This window comes from Gopherus evgoodei, chromosome 1, assembly GCF_007399415.2.
Source record: "Gopherus evgoodei ecotype Sinaloan lineage chromosome 1, rGopEvg1_v1.p, whole genome shotgun sequence".
Lineage (NCBI taxonomy): Eukaryota > Metazoa > Chordata > Testudines > Testudinidae > Gopherus > Gopherus evgoodei.
The window spans coordinates 257,328,336-257,342,784 of NC_044322.1; the positions used below are offsets into that span (position 1 = coordinate 257,328,336).

The 14,449-nt window shown below is 37.6% G+C and overlaps 1 protein-coding gene across 1 annotated transcript in view; it reads right to left on the reverse strand.

Moving 5' to 3' along the window:
• Window positions 1-320: 320 nt before the first annotated feature.
• The window catches only part of MTPN (myotrophin), a 57,739-nt gene continuing 43,610 nt past the window's right edge, over window positions 321-14,449 (reverse strand). The window contains exon 4 of the mRNA XM_030543807.1: window positions 321-3,705. Coding sequence (XP_030399667.1) covers window positions 3,619-3,705 — 87 coding nt within the window. The 3' untranslated portion in view covers window positions 321-3,618. The remainder of the gene's footprint in view (window positions 3,706-14,449) is intronic.

Consider the following 14,449-nt stretch of genomic DNA (forward strand, 5'->3'; position numbering starts at 1 on the left):
GGATGTCTGCACTCTACATCCTTGAGAGGCGGAAGCTGTGTCGATGGGAGAGAATCTCCCATTGACATAATGCAGCGTAGACACCGCTGTAAATAGACCTAAGTTACATCAACTAGCGTAATTTAGATCGATTTACAGCATTCATGTAAACCAGCTTCAGATTTGTCCCCATTATTGTATTAATATAGCTTAAGTTACTCTGCACAGTGCCAGTTAAACTGAGCTACTAGAGCTAAACAGCTATGTAGGTATGAGCAGAGATTAACAGAAAATACAGATAGGAAGAGCGTGTAGGGAAATAAAGTTGCAGATTCTTCTGTAGCACAATTCAAGTTTATTTCATTCATTCATTCTTGCAACAAACTTAAAAACACAGTATCATTTAGCATTCTGATGTCCATGAACCATGATAACGATAAATCCAACTGTGTCAAACTAACTACACTGGTGAAAAGAGGAAGTTAAATATCAAAATGCACAAAGCATTAATTTTCTTCCATCACTGCGTAGAAAGATATGATTGTTTCTTCATTTACAAAATATAATTAAGACAGTTTATTTTGCAATTTTGCATGCAACACTGCAATTGCTTGAACTAGGACACTCCACTCTTACCAGCCTCTTCTACAGACAAACTAATGCATTCAATATTGTATTAAAGGAGGAGGAAGCTCAATTTAAGTCTCAAGCATTTATTTTAAATAGGGAAGAGGAGCAGAGGATGTAAAATCCAAGATACATTTTAGTTTTAAAACATTCAAGCCAAATTTGAAAGGGAGAACAATAAAAACTATGTGGATTTCCAAAAATGCATTTCCAAGTATGCATTTCCAGTTGGCTTTGACAAGATATTTAAGTTTTTGTGTTTGACTGTTCTACAGTTTCCTGTGCGTAAAAGAATTTACAGTTTGACAACTTCACCCATCGAAGGGCTAGAGAGAGAAACAGGTAGCCAGGCAATTTCTCACATAATGTGATGAAAAGGAAGTGAATGAACAAACCTATTGTCCATGCACAAAACAGAAAGATTAAAGTGTAATATTTCTTAAAACCTGGACAAAAATGACAACCCTTTATGTAATGCAAAAAGCAAACAAGTTTTTCTTCTTTAGTAAAAACATACATTTAAATATCATCCTTTAACTATTCTGGCAAAGTGGCTTGGATTCATATTATAATCAAATTAAATTAACACTCTTGTCTTGTTAGAGTGTTTGCAGGTTTTTTTTTTTTTAATGTGAAATAGGTCAAGAAAAATGCAAGTGTTTACATAATTGTAGGAAATGAAGGCTAAATAGCCTCCACTGTACCACCAGAAGAACTGGTATAAAGAAGGTTCAAATGATCCAGTGCTACAATTATGATCACTTAGTAGGAGGCGGAGAGGCTAAGGCAAAGAGAAAAGGACAATAGGAGGTTATCTTATGGCCAGATACACAATTTGTTGACACTACTCACTACAAACTTGAAATTTTTAAAAAAAGATCTCAAATTGCAGTTTTCTGGACTAGTTTATTTTAATATCATAAATAGAAACTAGTTTAAGCCAACATAGAACTAATTACTTCAGTGATATCTTACAGAAAGTCAGAATTTGTATTCAGAGTCCACACTATCATAATGAGATGATAGTCCAGCATTGACTAGAGACAGATTACAGAGTTTTTATTTAAAGACTTAATAAAAAACAGTTAGTCAAATGTGCTCATTTATTTACCAGTTACTTGGTGATTGATCATAGTTTTAAAAACATATTTAATCTTTCCACTCTTTGCCATCCATACCTCCCATAAATCCAAGAAACCCATCAATAAATGGCTCATTAGTTTCTCATTGGCCAGAATGACTGTCTTCCTGATTTTTTTATCCTGTGGGGATGCTGCATATAACTAACTCGGTTTGTTCTCATTTTACATTCTAAATACAGGGTTGTTTATAATTGAAGTACATTCAATTTTATGCAACATGGTTAAAACATGAACCCCAAATGTCTCAGTATATATTTATCTGGATGGCAATCACCAAATACTATATTGTTCACTCTCCTGATATCACGTCAATTCCAGACATGAGAAATCAAGATAAGATTTGCTTGTTTTGTTTAAACATATTCTGCATTAAACATGATGCACCTTTTTTGCATGTTACAATAATGCCTGAAAGCTGCATATACTGACATCCCAAAGGTAAATATATTTTTATATAATGTATGCCTTTTAAAAAAAAAGGTACTGTGAATTGTTTGAGTGAGCTGGTATGTGTCTAATGCAAATTAAAGATGAAAATCAAAAGCTCAGATTTTCATGGGAGGAATGGAGTGGGAATCCTGTGTTACAATCTTACCTGCTTCCATTAGTTATCAGTTCTACTGCTGTAATATTTACTGATATGTTAACTTCCAGATGAAATTTAAATATATTTGCAGAATCATACATGCTTTAGGAATGTAGCAGGAGCTTCAGAAGCAGTCTATTGCTCTCCATGAACTCATGACATTAAAAAAGCGCCTTTTCAGCCAGTTGATGAGGAATCTTGGGAAATTCATTGGGGATGGGGGTGGGGGGGGACATCTTACCTTTTCTCTGGTGGTAGTTACAGATTTCAGTGAGACTGTATTTAAGTCTTCCTTTTCCTGACAGTAGAATATAGAAAGCTCTTCATATAACTATTTTTTGAAACTATAGCAAAAAACATTTAGCAACTTTGATATTTGTTTCTAGTGAGAACATCTAAATAACTACCAGCAGCACTAAGTTTAAATCATTTAAAGGTAGCAGAGAAATTCTTCTTGCGTACCAGAGGGCCTGGAGCTTTCACCATATGTGCCTATATCGTTTACATTGACATGGAAAATGAGGAAATTCCAACTGACAACCCAAAAGGGTAAACTGCACAGACATTTCTTATCAGACCCCAAAATATTACAAGTCAGATTGGTCAGCTCCGGACTAGAACACATGGGGGGTGGAAAGAGAGGGAAATCCCAAAACTCAAGACCTTGGCAGGTCTTTTGGAATAGAACAAGGTCTTGCCTAAACTGATCTTTCCTGATTTACAAGGAGTCAAAAAAGGTTAGTGTAGTATCTGATTAGTCAAGGTGGCGATAGCTATCAGAAGTCTTCAGAATTTCAACATATGCTTTAAAGCAGAAGAATATAGCTCTCAAGAGATAAGCAATCCAACTACCTCAATTACTACATTTTAGATCATGGCAGACACTAAGAGCATTGGACTACTGCCTCTTAGTTAGCGTTTTAGAGTACTTAATACAGTACTTTTGTCTAAATTGATCTTTCAACACAAAACTTAATAGAACTAATCAGGGAGGCATACAACCAAATTTTTAAGTGCATGTTCTTTCTCCCTCCCGCAGAAGTTTGTTTTCGCTAGATATGGAAAAAAGATTGTGCATTAAACAAATCCTGAAGGACACTGATTATATAGATTTCCATTCTCTCCAAACAGATTATCTTTTTGATAGAGACCCTTTGTTAGTTTGATTCATTGAGAATTCTCCTCCCCCCAAAGTATTTAGCTGAAGAAGCTGGAAGATATAGAGTGACAGACAGGCAGCAGTGAGAGGCCACAGAAAAGACATTAGTTATATCAGTCCATCTGTCACTGAAGAAGAGCTTTGATTGCCTGGTTGTCAGTGGCTTCAAAGGCAGTTAGTCCATCTGGGCCTTTCACAGTCTTATCAGCACCCTGTAAAAACATGAGAAGATTTGTCACTTAATAAAGGAGTTTGCATCTTGGTATTGGCAGTTTCTTGTGAAGGGGTTCTGGCATACTAGTAATTACTCACACTGGAGAACTCACTAAAACTGCTCACAAATTTCCTTTACATGCTGTATATTTCTCAGTTAGAAACCACAAGCCACTTAGTTTCATAGCTAAATATAGTCAATCTTTTCATTTTGAAGTACATTGAATTTGCGCTAGTATACAAAAATGGTTGCCACTCCACTTCGAATGATACAGAGTGCTGCAGAAAGGTCACATTACAACTATTTTATGAATTACAGTACATACTATTTACTAACATAGCCCATTAGATATCAGAAATTGGATGAAAAACAGTGTATTTCATTATGCATTCTCTTTGTTTGTTCACATACTTGCTATGATGTCACTATAGTTCCCCAATTTCTATGAATTAGTAATGTTCTCCTACATTCTCAAAAATGATACAAACATCTTCAAAAAGCCTACTAAGATACAATGCAGGGGAATCAATTAAACAAGATAAAAGTTAGTAAGAAATACCGTCCACCGTCATATCAAAATTCTCAAGAAGCCTGCTCACCAGTATGTTGCCCTAATTTCGATATATTAGGTCATTAATGATGGCCAAATGAGTTTTACAAGACCCAATACAGCTTACTATTTAAATAATGTAAAATTAAGTAAGTACTGAAATTTGGATGACAGAGGCTTTACGACCCAGCCTTCCACAATGTTCTAGGAAATGGAAACAAAGCTAATGAATGGCACTACGTGGTTTTGATGTATAAGACCCAAACGTATCACAGTACAGAGTTTTCATCTGGTCAGTCCTAAACTACAGGAATATGAATAGGCTGTTCCACACTGCAATTCAGTGTTATTACTCATCTCACTCCCCCACCCCCCTTTCTTTCCAAGATTGTCCAATTTTCCTTCCCCTATGTCATGTCATGGCAGTAGGTGTTCATTCAATAGTTTGGCAGAGGAGGCGGCGGTGGGGTGAGGTTAGGACAGTATGGAAGATATGTTTGTTTCTAGACCTTTTAAAATGGCATTCTAAAAGCATGAAGCCATAAAAATTGGTAGAATAAAATGGAATAACCAAAAGCAACGTTTCCAAGAAAGGAAGCAACAATACCTTTTCTTAACATATTAGATTCAACTACACTTGCATTAGTGTGTACATCTAGCCACATCGGGACCAAAAAGAAATTAGAGGAAGCTCAAAAGAGAACAAAAATCTCAGATATGGAAGTAGAGATATCAGAAAAATTAGAAGTGGAATGGACCCATCTCCATTGCCTTGCACCTTGTGTAGTTAATTATACTGTACTCACTTTGCATTTTGTTTAGTCACATTGCACATGAGAGTGGACACTAAGGACAAATAATGGATAGCTTAGCTAAAATATTAAGATGACATGGTAAGTGAGCAGATTAATGGTGGAAATCCAAAAGGAAATGGAGGTGGAGTGAAAGAACTAATGGTATGAAAAGAAAAGTTATTCAGGAAAGATATTTCCTAAAAATGAAGTATGAGTGTGAAAAAGACTTCCTTGGGAAGAGGAGGAAGACCCATTGGTAGTGACAAAGTTAGATTAGACAAGGTGCCAGGAAGTATGCTGAGTGAATAGAATTACTCTGGAAATAAAAGGATTTCAGAGACTAACAGACCTTTTCCATCTTTAATTCTATTTACCAGCCCCAACTTTAAAATTAAAGACTATACTTCTTGAAATTTCATACTAAAACTATACTGATGGAAGAAAAGTGTAGAAAAATACAGAATTATTGCTTCAACTGTATCCTAGAGCAGCTATTATGCACTTGGAAACATTTAGTTGTTTCTATTTTTTAACAGACACAAAATCCATACATAAAACCTAAAATTCCAAGTTCCACACTTTACTGGTATTGATGAATACAAAAACAAGTCCCAGCGCCTCATTAAGATCCTGTCATTAGACCACCTGTGATAATTTGGGAGTTTGTATGATTTATTAATGATATGTAAGATTATGAACTCTGCATATATTTCTACCACTCCCCTCATGTCGCTGGTCACTCGAACCCTAACCTGCCACCCGTACACTGGAACTTCCCCTCACCCTGCCCCCCCGTAGCCCTGCCTCCCCACACTGTGTGGGGCTGGCATCTCCATTTGTCCCCTGCATGTTCCTCCATACCACACCCCACATTTTTTTTTTTTTTTTTTTTTTTTGGACAAAAGTCGGCACGTCCCTTTTGCTCTTATCAGCTAATCAAGCTGGCTGGGACAGGGCTTAAAAAGGGACTGTCCTAGCCAAAACGGGATGTATGGTCACCCTACCCTTAAGTAAACTTGGATAATGGCACTCTTATTTTTCCTCTCAAATTATAGTTGAAAACGTTGCATTATAACACTGGCATTGTTCTGTTGATGTGTTATATTTTGTTGAAATTTACACAGATTTCATCTCTATACTTCATAGTTCTCACTGAAGAATTTAGTTACGTGCAAATATTTTTCCTTATAACCCTCAATTGATTAGAATCGTAAGTACAGTGTTAGTAGTTTTTTATTTTTTGTTTTACATTCAGCAGGTTTGTTAAATTCATATAAAATACTCTATTACCTAAAACTAGTAGTGTTTTAAACAGCATTTTCAATTTAGCTCATACATTTTAATCTAAAACTGCAATAGCACACAATTTGCAAGACTGATTTCAATCAATCGCACACCAAGGATATGAATATCTCTGAGTGAGAACATAAAATAAGGCCCTTGCTAAAATGAAACTGTTATAAGTTTCACACAAGCCCACACTTAGATGATTAAGAATAAGGAACATACGGCACTTGGAAGCAAACTCCTGAAGGCCTTCAATATAAGTTGTACATTTCTTTAAACTACCCCCATAAATGGTAACTTCCTTCCGCCCACAAAAAACCCCCAACAAGTCTAATCTCAAGATACAAAGATAACCTCTCACATATTACTTAGTGGTCTACAGTGTAGGATTTATCCTAAAAAAGCACTTATTAGCCCTATTCCCAGTATCATCAACTTGATGCAAAATGCCAAATAGAGAGATGAGTGCTAGATAAAACTTGTCTCTTTTGGAAACTCAACACTTATTTCCAGTAGAAGAGGAACTGTTTAAAACATTTAGCTTGTGGATAGGGGCCAAGAACTCGAGTTCTAACTGATTCTGACACTAAATTGCCATGTGACCTTCAGCAAACTACATGTGGTGGAACCTGAGTCTGAGGTTTAGTACTATGTCTCCAGGACAGGCAGCATAGTTAACATCTTGTACTTCATTTTTAAAGCAATGTAAGCTTTCCCTACCAATTGTAATTTGTGTACTGAAACAGCATGAGCAGGCCCCTTCTTCTGAGATGTACACACTTCCTAGTGAGCTGGAGTTGAAAGGCTTCTTTTATTTTAAATCACCACCACCAGGTCGTGAAAGCTTTGTGAGAAGTCTGGGTCCTCTCTGACATTTTGCACCAGTTTGATAAACGGTGTTGCATGCCTTCAATGGAAGATGGGGACAATATTTGCTAGTTCTTCAGATAATTTTCCCCTCTAACCAGCATCAATGCTGTTGCCTTGGTGCAACTTGAACCAGCTATTTTTCATCCACACAGTGATCCCTAGTAGACCCTGTGACATCTTAGCTGTGGCAGTGCTGCGTGAGTGGTGAATGAAGCACAGCTGAGTGTCATGTCATGTTGTTGGCAGCTGACTTCGTGGCATCTCACATAAGATATTAAACAATGAGGGATGGCATGAATCCCTCTGAGACTCCACAAATAAGTGCATCTGAAGTTCTCCTGGAAAGGAACTACTGGAGCCACTGCAGTGCTATGCTTACATCAGGTAGCTGGATTAACGACACCTTGCTGTTCACTGTCAGAGGTCCAGTAGAATGAGCATGGAAATTCTGCCTATGTCCATAGCCATAAGGTCATTTTTTAGTGCCATTAGGACAGGCTGTCGTGACTTGAGTCAACCCTGATTATGTTCCCAAGATATTAGCAGATGACATACCGTAAGAGCTTGCAAGCTGACTGTTAATTAGGTAAAGGATTAACCAGAGATATCCTCATTTAAAAAAAAAAAAAAGGTCAAAGTACTGGTGTGTTCAAACAATTGAGAGAATCTGACCAGTGTTTATATACATTCTAAGTAAGTTATTAAAATGGTTAGTAAATATAAGCATCATTTAGCAAAATTAATTTTGCATTTGCTATAGTACACTACTTCAATACTAAAAAAGCAAACATTTACTGTATACAGAATAGACAAGAAACTTATCTAAGGTATGAGTTATAAAATTGTTTAATCACATGTAGGATAAAACCAACTGTGAATTACTCATGATACTACAGTCTAACAAAGGACTAGGTTGCCTAAAACAAATGCTCTGGTTTTAAGAATGGTCTCTCCACTTGAAGGAAAGATTCCTGTTGTGCATTTCTGCACAATGCAAAACAGTCACAAGTTTAGGTCAAAATGCCTAAAGAAGCCAAGTTTTCAATTTTCAAAAGCACAAGACATTTTGAAAATGAGGGCAAGGTGATTCTACAGTTTTCATTTCTTTTCCCATCTGAAGCAAACAAGTTAAAAATTTTAAGCCAGCTTTTCTGCCCTTTGGTCTATTTCACTTTTCCCTCTTTTTGAAGATGACATTCATTCCACACCTTCCTACTCTAACATGCTAGCAACATTAAACAAGGAGAGCATCTGTATGCTTGTGCCCCCCAAAGATGTGCACCACATGCCCCTTAGGGCAACAAAATGCATCTGCTGTGTGCCACAGAAGTGCTGGGGTTCCTCAAGACCTTTTCCACTCAGATCCCCATGAACTCAGTTGGACTCCAGTCTCGCAATTCAAGTTAATTTATTTGACATACAGCACTGCGACACTGAGTTGATCAAACCCAAGCAGAGGGGGTGGTTGTAGGGTGTACCAGACACCCAAAATTACACAGCAAATCTCTTTCTTTGTATACACATTACACTGAAAGTACTATATACATTGTAGTACATGTTATGGGATTGGCTTGGTTACTTGGTAGAAACCAATCCCAAAACAGCATGCTCTGTCCACAATACTGTCCATATATAACTTACTCTTTACCTCATCTTTATGTTCCAAACTTATTTCAATCATTACCAGATTGTGTCACTGGGTGGTCCCTTCATCTTAGCTAGTTCAGATGTGTCCCTTAGCTCACTTACCCATTTACCTATCATAGTTAGCAGAAACATTCTGTTTTCAGCCTGCTGATCTATTTACCTTCCTAATCTTGTCTTCTAAGAAATGAAGCCTCTCCCATACTTACTCATCTTAACCCAGCCTATAAGAAGTTATCTTTAGCTTGCAGGACCCAGAGACCCCAGTGGGCTAGGTGCCAACACAATGGGCAGAGTTAATGTCATTTTGAAAGATTCTAGTTTCTAGTGAAAAGTTGTATCATTACTAGGGAACTCCACTATAAACATTCAGAATGGCAAAAGTTTAAGTGTGCCCAACGTAGTGAGACATACTGAATGATAAGTTAGAGAGGTGTCAAGCCCAAATGGTAACTAAGGTGAAGTCTGTATACATTCTGCTACTTTCCAACACATGGGACAGACATTCTGCAAAAGCTGAGAGCCAAATGGAGTGCTTCTTAAAAACACAACACACTTTTCTGAGATATTGGACTAAGGAAGTTCATGTTACAGTAAAGTTAAGTTACTACTTCACACCACCTCAATCAGGCCAAGAACACACTTCTAGGGAAGATGAACATGACAAAACTTCAAATATAAACACACATTTTGGAAGTGAGTAAAGTGCTAAGATTCTTTACACTATCCAGGTTCTGTACACAGTCTGGTTTTAGCAATGGAAGTAACTAGTAGATAAGGTTTAATTTTACTTCAAAGTTACAATATTCAACAACTAAAGGTATTGCTATAGTTCAGTTCCCCTTTGAGGAAACAGCAGCAGGTGGCATTGAAAGATAATGCTGCTTTTAACATCATAAGCCCTTTAATAGTACAACAACAGCTGGAAAATGTGCCTATTAAATGTAAGAATAAAACAAGAGTGAAGTCGTTAAAGCAATAGTAAGACCAAATGCATTTGTCTTTTATACGTTACAAAGCAACTGCACTTCTGTACCAAAACTAATTATTTTTATGTAGAACAATAAAACTGAAGTAAAGTGTGGTAAACAGACAAGACTGACAGTGCAGTTTTCAGGACTGGATAGTATCTGAAAGGCTCTGTAGGACTACCTGAACCCTTTGTAGAGTTTAGAATATGAATCCTTACAAATCTGCATGAATTTTGTCACCTGAAAAGTACATGTCTTAGACAAATCTAAGTTGGAGTTTCTGGATGTACAAATATGAAAATATTTGACATTTTATTTTAAGACTAATTAAATTTGAACTTAATATGATTTGATAACTTGAAATGATATGACAACTTGAAAAACATAAGTTTATGAAAATTGGAAAATAAATCCCTCAAAGAATACCCTTTTCTAATAAAGAGTACTTTTAGAAAAGTGTTATACTGGTGGGACTAGAGACTGAAATTTTCTGGTGTGACTATGGAGAGGGCTGCTTGCAGGAGAGATTAATCTGTTTTGTACTGAATGCACAACAGCTGAGGATAATGCCTTTGCTTCCCCCAGCAAATGGGAAAGCACTATTAGGTAGAGGAACAAAGGGTATGTCTACATGGTGAAAAAACCACCCATGACAGAAGTCTCAGAGCCTGGATCACTTGACTTGGGCTCGCTGCTAAAATTTGCAGTGTAGATATTTGGGCTCGGACTGGAGCCCAGGATCAGAGCTTGTGAGGGCAAATGATCTCATAGCACAGGATCCAGCCCAAGCCCAAGCCCAAGCCTAAAATGTCTACACTTCAGTTTTATAACCCGGAAGCCGGAGTCCCCTGAGCCAGAGTCAGCTGACCCAGGGCAGATATGATGTGGGTCTTTTAGTGCAGTGCAGTTGTACCCCAAAAGAATACAGTTACCAAGACCGCAGCCATTCTGTTTGTATGTGGGAAGGAAGCATTAGGGCAGTAATGGTAGCACATATGCATGTCTAAGAGGGAATTTTTAAATATGTTCAAGGGCAATAGACTTTAAGGATTCCCATGATGCCACACCAAATTACACTTGTGGTTTGGATGTTAAAACCTGTGGATTAGGAATTGGAATACTATCAATTCATTTCATACATTTGAGAGTTTTGTCACAATTAATCTGGGCAAGATTAAAGAGATTTAGCAGTGTGCTTTTATGGCTATCTACGTTGACACTGACACTGACTAAAAGGTTTCTTGCACACATAACGTTCTGAGTCAATTTTGCTTAGATTTCAAACAGTTAAATGTTCTTCAGAACTGGAAGGTTAGAATTTTTGGCAAGGAAATCAAACTTTTAAATTCTGGATGAGACCAAGTCCTGAGCTCTTGTTTCTAACTGTGCAGCACCTAAGTAGTGTAAAAGACAAAATAAGTTTTCAGGGAAGAAACATTTAGTTTTGTATGTGGGCATAAAAGTATTACTACAATGGAAAGAACACAAATAAAGGATGCCATTTGCTTCCAACAGTAAAAGTAGGTTCTGAATATATTAATTTGTATTCCAGACTGAAAACAAGATGTTATATGTAAACAAGCTGAGTCAGAGTTTTAGGTTAGAAGGACCACCAGATCATCCAGCCTGACCTCCTGTCTACCACAAGCCACCAACACCATCCCAACACTTGCACACTAAACCCAACTGAAACACTAGAATACACTAGAGATTAACCAAAAGGAACTACAAAACAGGGAAGTTTGTTAGTTTTCTCCATCGGATCTTCTGTACCAATTACAGATGTTCCATCCCTGCTCAACAGATGGAGATTTGATTCAGAGTCGAGATTTGCTTCCACTGACTTGAGAGGGGCAGGGAACAGGGTTGCTCCCACCCAGCTCCCTGCCGATAACCCAGCAGCTGCCCAGGATCTGTCTGGATTCTGGATGCGGAACTCCACACCAGGAGCCCGGCTATGGGGAGTTGAGAGTGGGGTGGGAGGACAATACCAGGGCTCCCCGCAGCAAGCCTCCGTGCACAGCACCACAGATCCCCGCGGGGAACCTCCAGGCAGCAGCCTGGCTGGAAGCATGGAGAGGGATGGGGAGCCTGGGGGCAGCCAGGCTCTAGCTGGAGACACCCGCCCATCCTGGTGACAGCCTGGCTTTCTTGTCAATTTCACAGCTTCAGCACAGAGCCATTAAATTGACAAGAATGACAGCCAAGAGTCGATGGACACTGTCATCCTAACTACACCAACATAATACCTCCACCAAAAGCGTAGGGATTATGTCACTGTAGTAGAGCACTTGCAATCAGCAGGAGCAAGGCTATAGTGTGTATACAGACATAATAGCTGCCTTACATCGACCTAACTCTATAGTGCAGGCCAAGCCCCAGGAATTGAGACTTTTCCTTCTGAGGAAAAGCACTGCCTCCTCATGCATTAAATTTTAAAATGACAAAATAAAGTTCAGGATCCAGCTGGATGAAAGAAGCTGTATCAAAAACCTTAATTGTTATTCTTACCAAGGATTCTTTCATGTCTAAATGGCATGTGAATACCTGGAACCTACAAGACAAAGGGATCTGGGCAATACTATGTTCTGTGATGCAACAAGAGTGACCTACTGGAGCTGTCCACAAGCTGAAAGGCAGACTTGCAAAGCAGTATTCCTTCCCCACTCTCTCTGAGTCAAAGTGCAGAGTGTCATTTATTAACTGTGAAGGAAACTTTTATTTAGAGCACTAATATCGTTTGGTATTTATTAACTGCTTTGTAACTTAGTAGTCACCTAGAACAATTACAAACCTGCAAATTCTATAAGAGCTCTATGAAAAGACTTGCAGTAAGTCCCTTAATTTTAAATATATACATTCTTGGGAAAATGATTTTTTTAAAGTAATAATCCAAATGGCAGTTCAAAAAGATTTAACTTGGCAGCAACAGCATGTTGCCCCATAAGACTCACTTTGGTACTGAGTCCCAAGACAGATAACATGAAATGCATCAGAAGTGATCTGCTGGAACTCTCAAAGTCTGAGAATACTTCCTCACCATCTAGTTAAATCATGAAGTAGCACTGAAGAAAATCAACCTCTTACAATCTCAGAAGAAGCTATTATAGTCCCTCAGATAATTTATCTTTTCTTCTGGTTAGATTAAGTGGAGTGGGGAAGAAAAAACAGGTGCTGTCTAACAAGCTTTGAAGAATTTACAGTATTTAATCCTGTTTCATTTCATCCTTAGACTTTTTGGGGGTCAGTACAGTGTTTTCATGACATGTATACTGTGCCTAGCACAATCCCTAATTGTATTTTAGTAGCTCAGAGGCCTGAAACATTTCAGATTGTGCTTCCTAATTCTGCACTGATTTAAAAACAAAACACACAAAAACAAACTGCACTGCTATCAAAAATTTTGATTTTGCCAATTCTGATTCCCCAAACTGCAGTACAGTTTTAATCCATTTTTTCCTTTAATTTTCCGAGCTGAAGTCACACATTACTTCTACATCAAATTTCTTTCTGCATTCAACAGAAATTAAATGGGTGATTTACAGTACTTCAGTTTTACCCCAATTCCATACAACTGAAGAAACACGTCTTTTTTTTAAAAAAAAAAAACATGTGGACAAGTTTAGTGCTCACAAGTAAGGGATTTTTGGTGACGGTGTGAACCAAGATTAACTCAAGAAACTGCGTAGGGATTGTTCATACACTTTTGCCAAGGCACTTCAACCTTACAAAGCTGCCGTTATTTGAGCCCTAAGACTTTCTGGAGTAGAAAGATCTTTGAGAAACTGGTATTCAGCCACATGCCCACATAGAAGGAAAAGGCCAAACTAATTTTCAGATGAGATCCAACTAGGATTTGAAACTAAGCTTTGATAAGTAAACCTATTGGCTATTAATGAACTTTTTTGGACTTCAAAACAAGAGGTTTTCTGTTAAATATATGTCAAAGTAGTCAGAAACAGCATTAGAGAGACCAAACTTGCTTGCCAGGGAGTTCGTAAGTGTGCATGTCATGACTAGTGTAACTTTATTTATATGCAAATCTAGAGAATTTACCACACACTTCCTGGCAAAGGAGAAGTACAAAAAAAATTACCCTCTATTGTAGTGATACTCAGACTGAGGCTCATGAGCCTCAAGGGGTGCTTTACTGTGTCTCCTGTATCTCTTTGCAGCTCATAATATTAAAACACTGATTTAATTATTAACCAATCAAGATGCTTTTACTATGTTATTAACTGACTGTAGTTGATAAAATAATAATACCTGGTCATTTTGCTGCGAGAATATATAATTATTCTCACAGCAAGATGACTAAGTATTTTAGTATTACTTTATATTCTATATAAAAATAATCACTAAATATTTCCCATCATACTGCTAAATACAGTACTACAGTAAAGTAAACAATGAATTTACACTACTGTGGCTCTTTTGGGTAACACTGATCACTGATTTTGCTCCTGAACTTCTGAGGTTTGAGTATCACTGCTCTGTTGGAAGAGGATTTTTAAAATTGCATCTCCGGTCATGTCTCAAACTCATTTGAAAATGCAGTCTCACAATTAATGTTAGTTGCATACTATGTCGCAAAGGTCTTGCTGTGCCACAAAAGAGGATTATTTC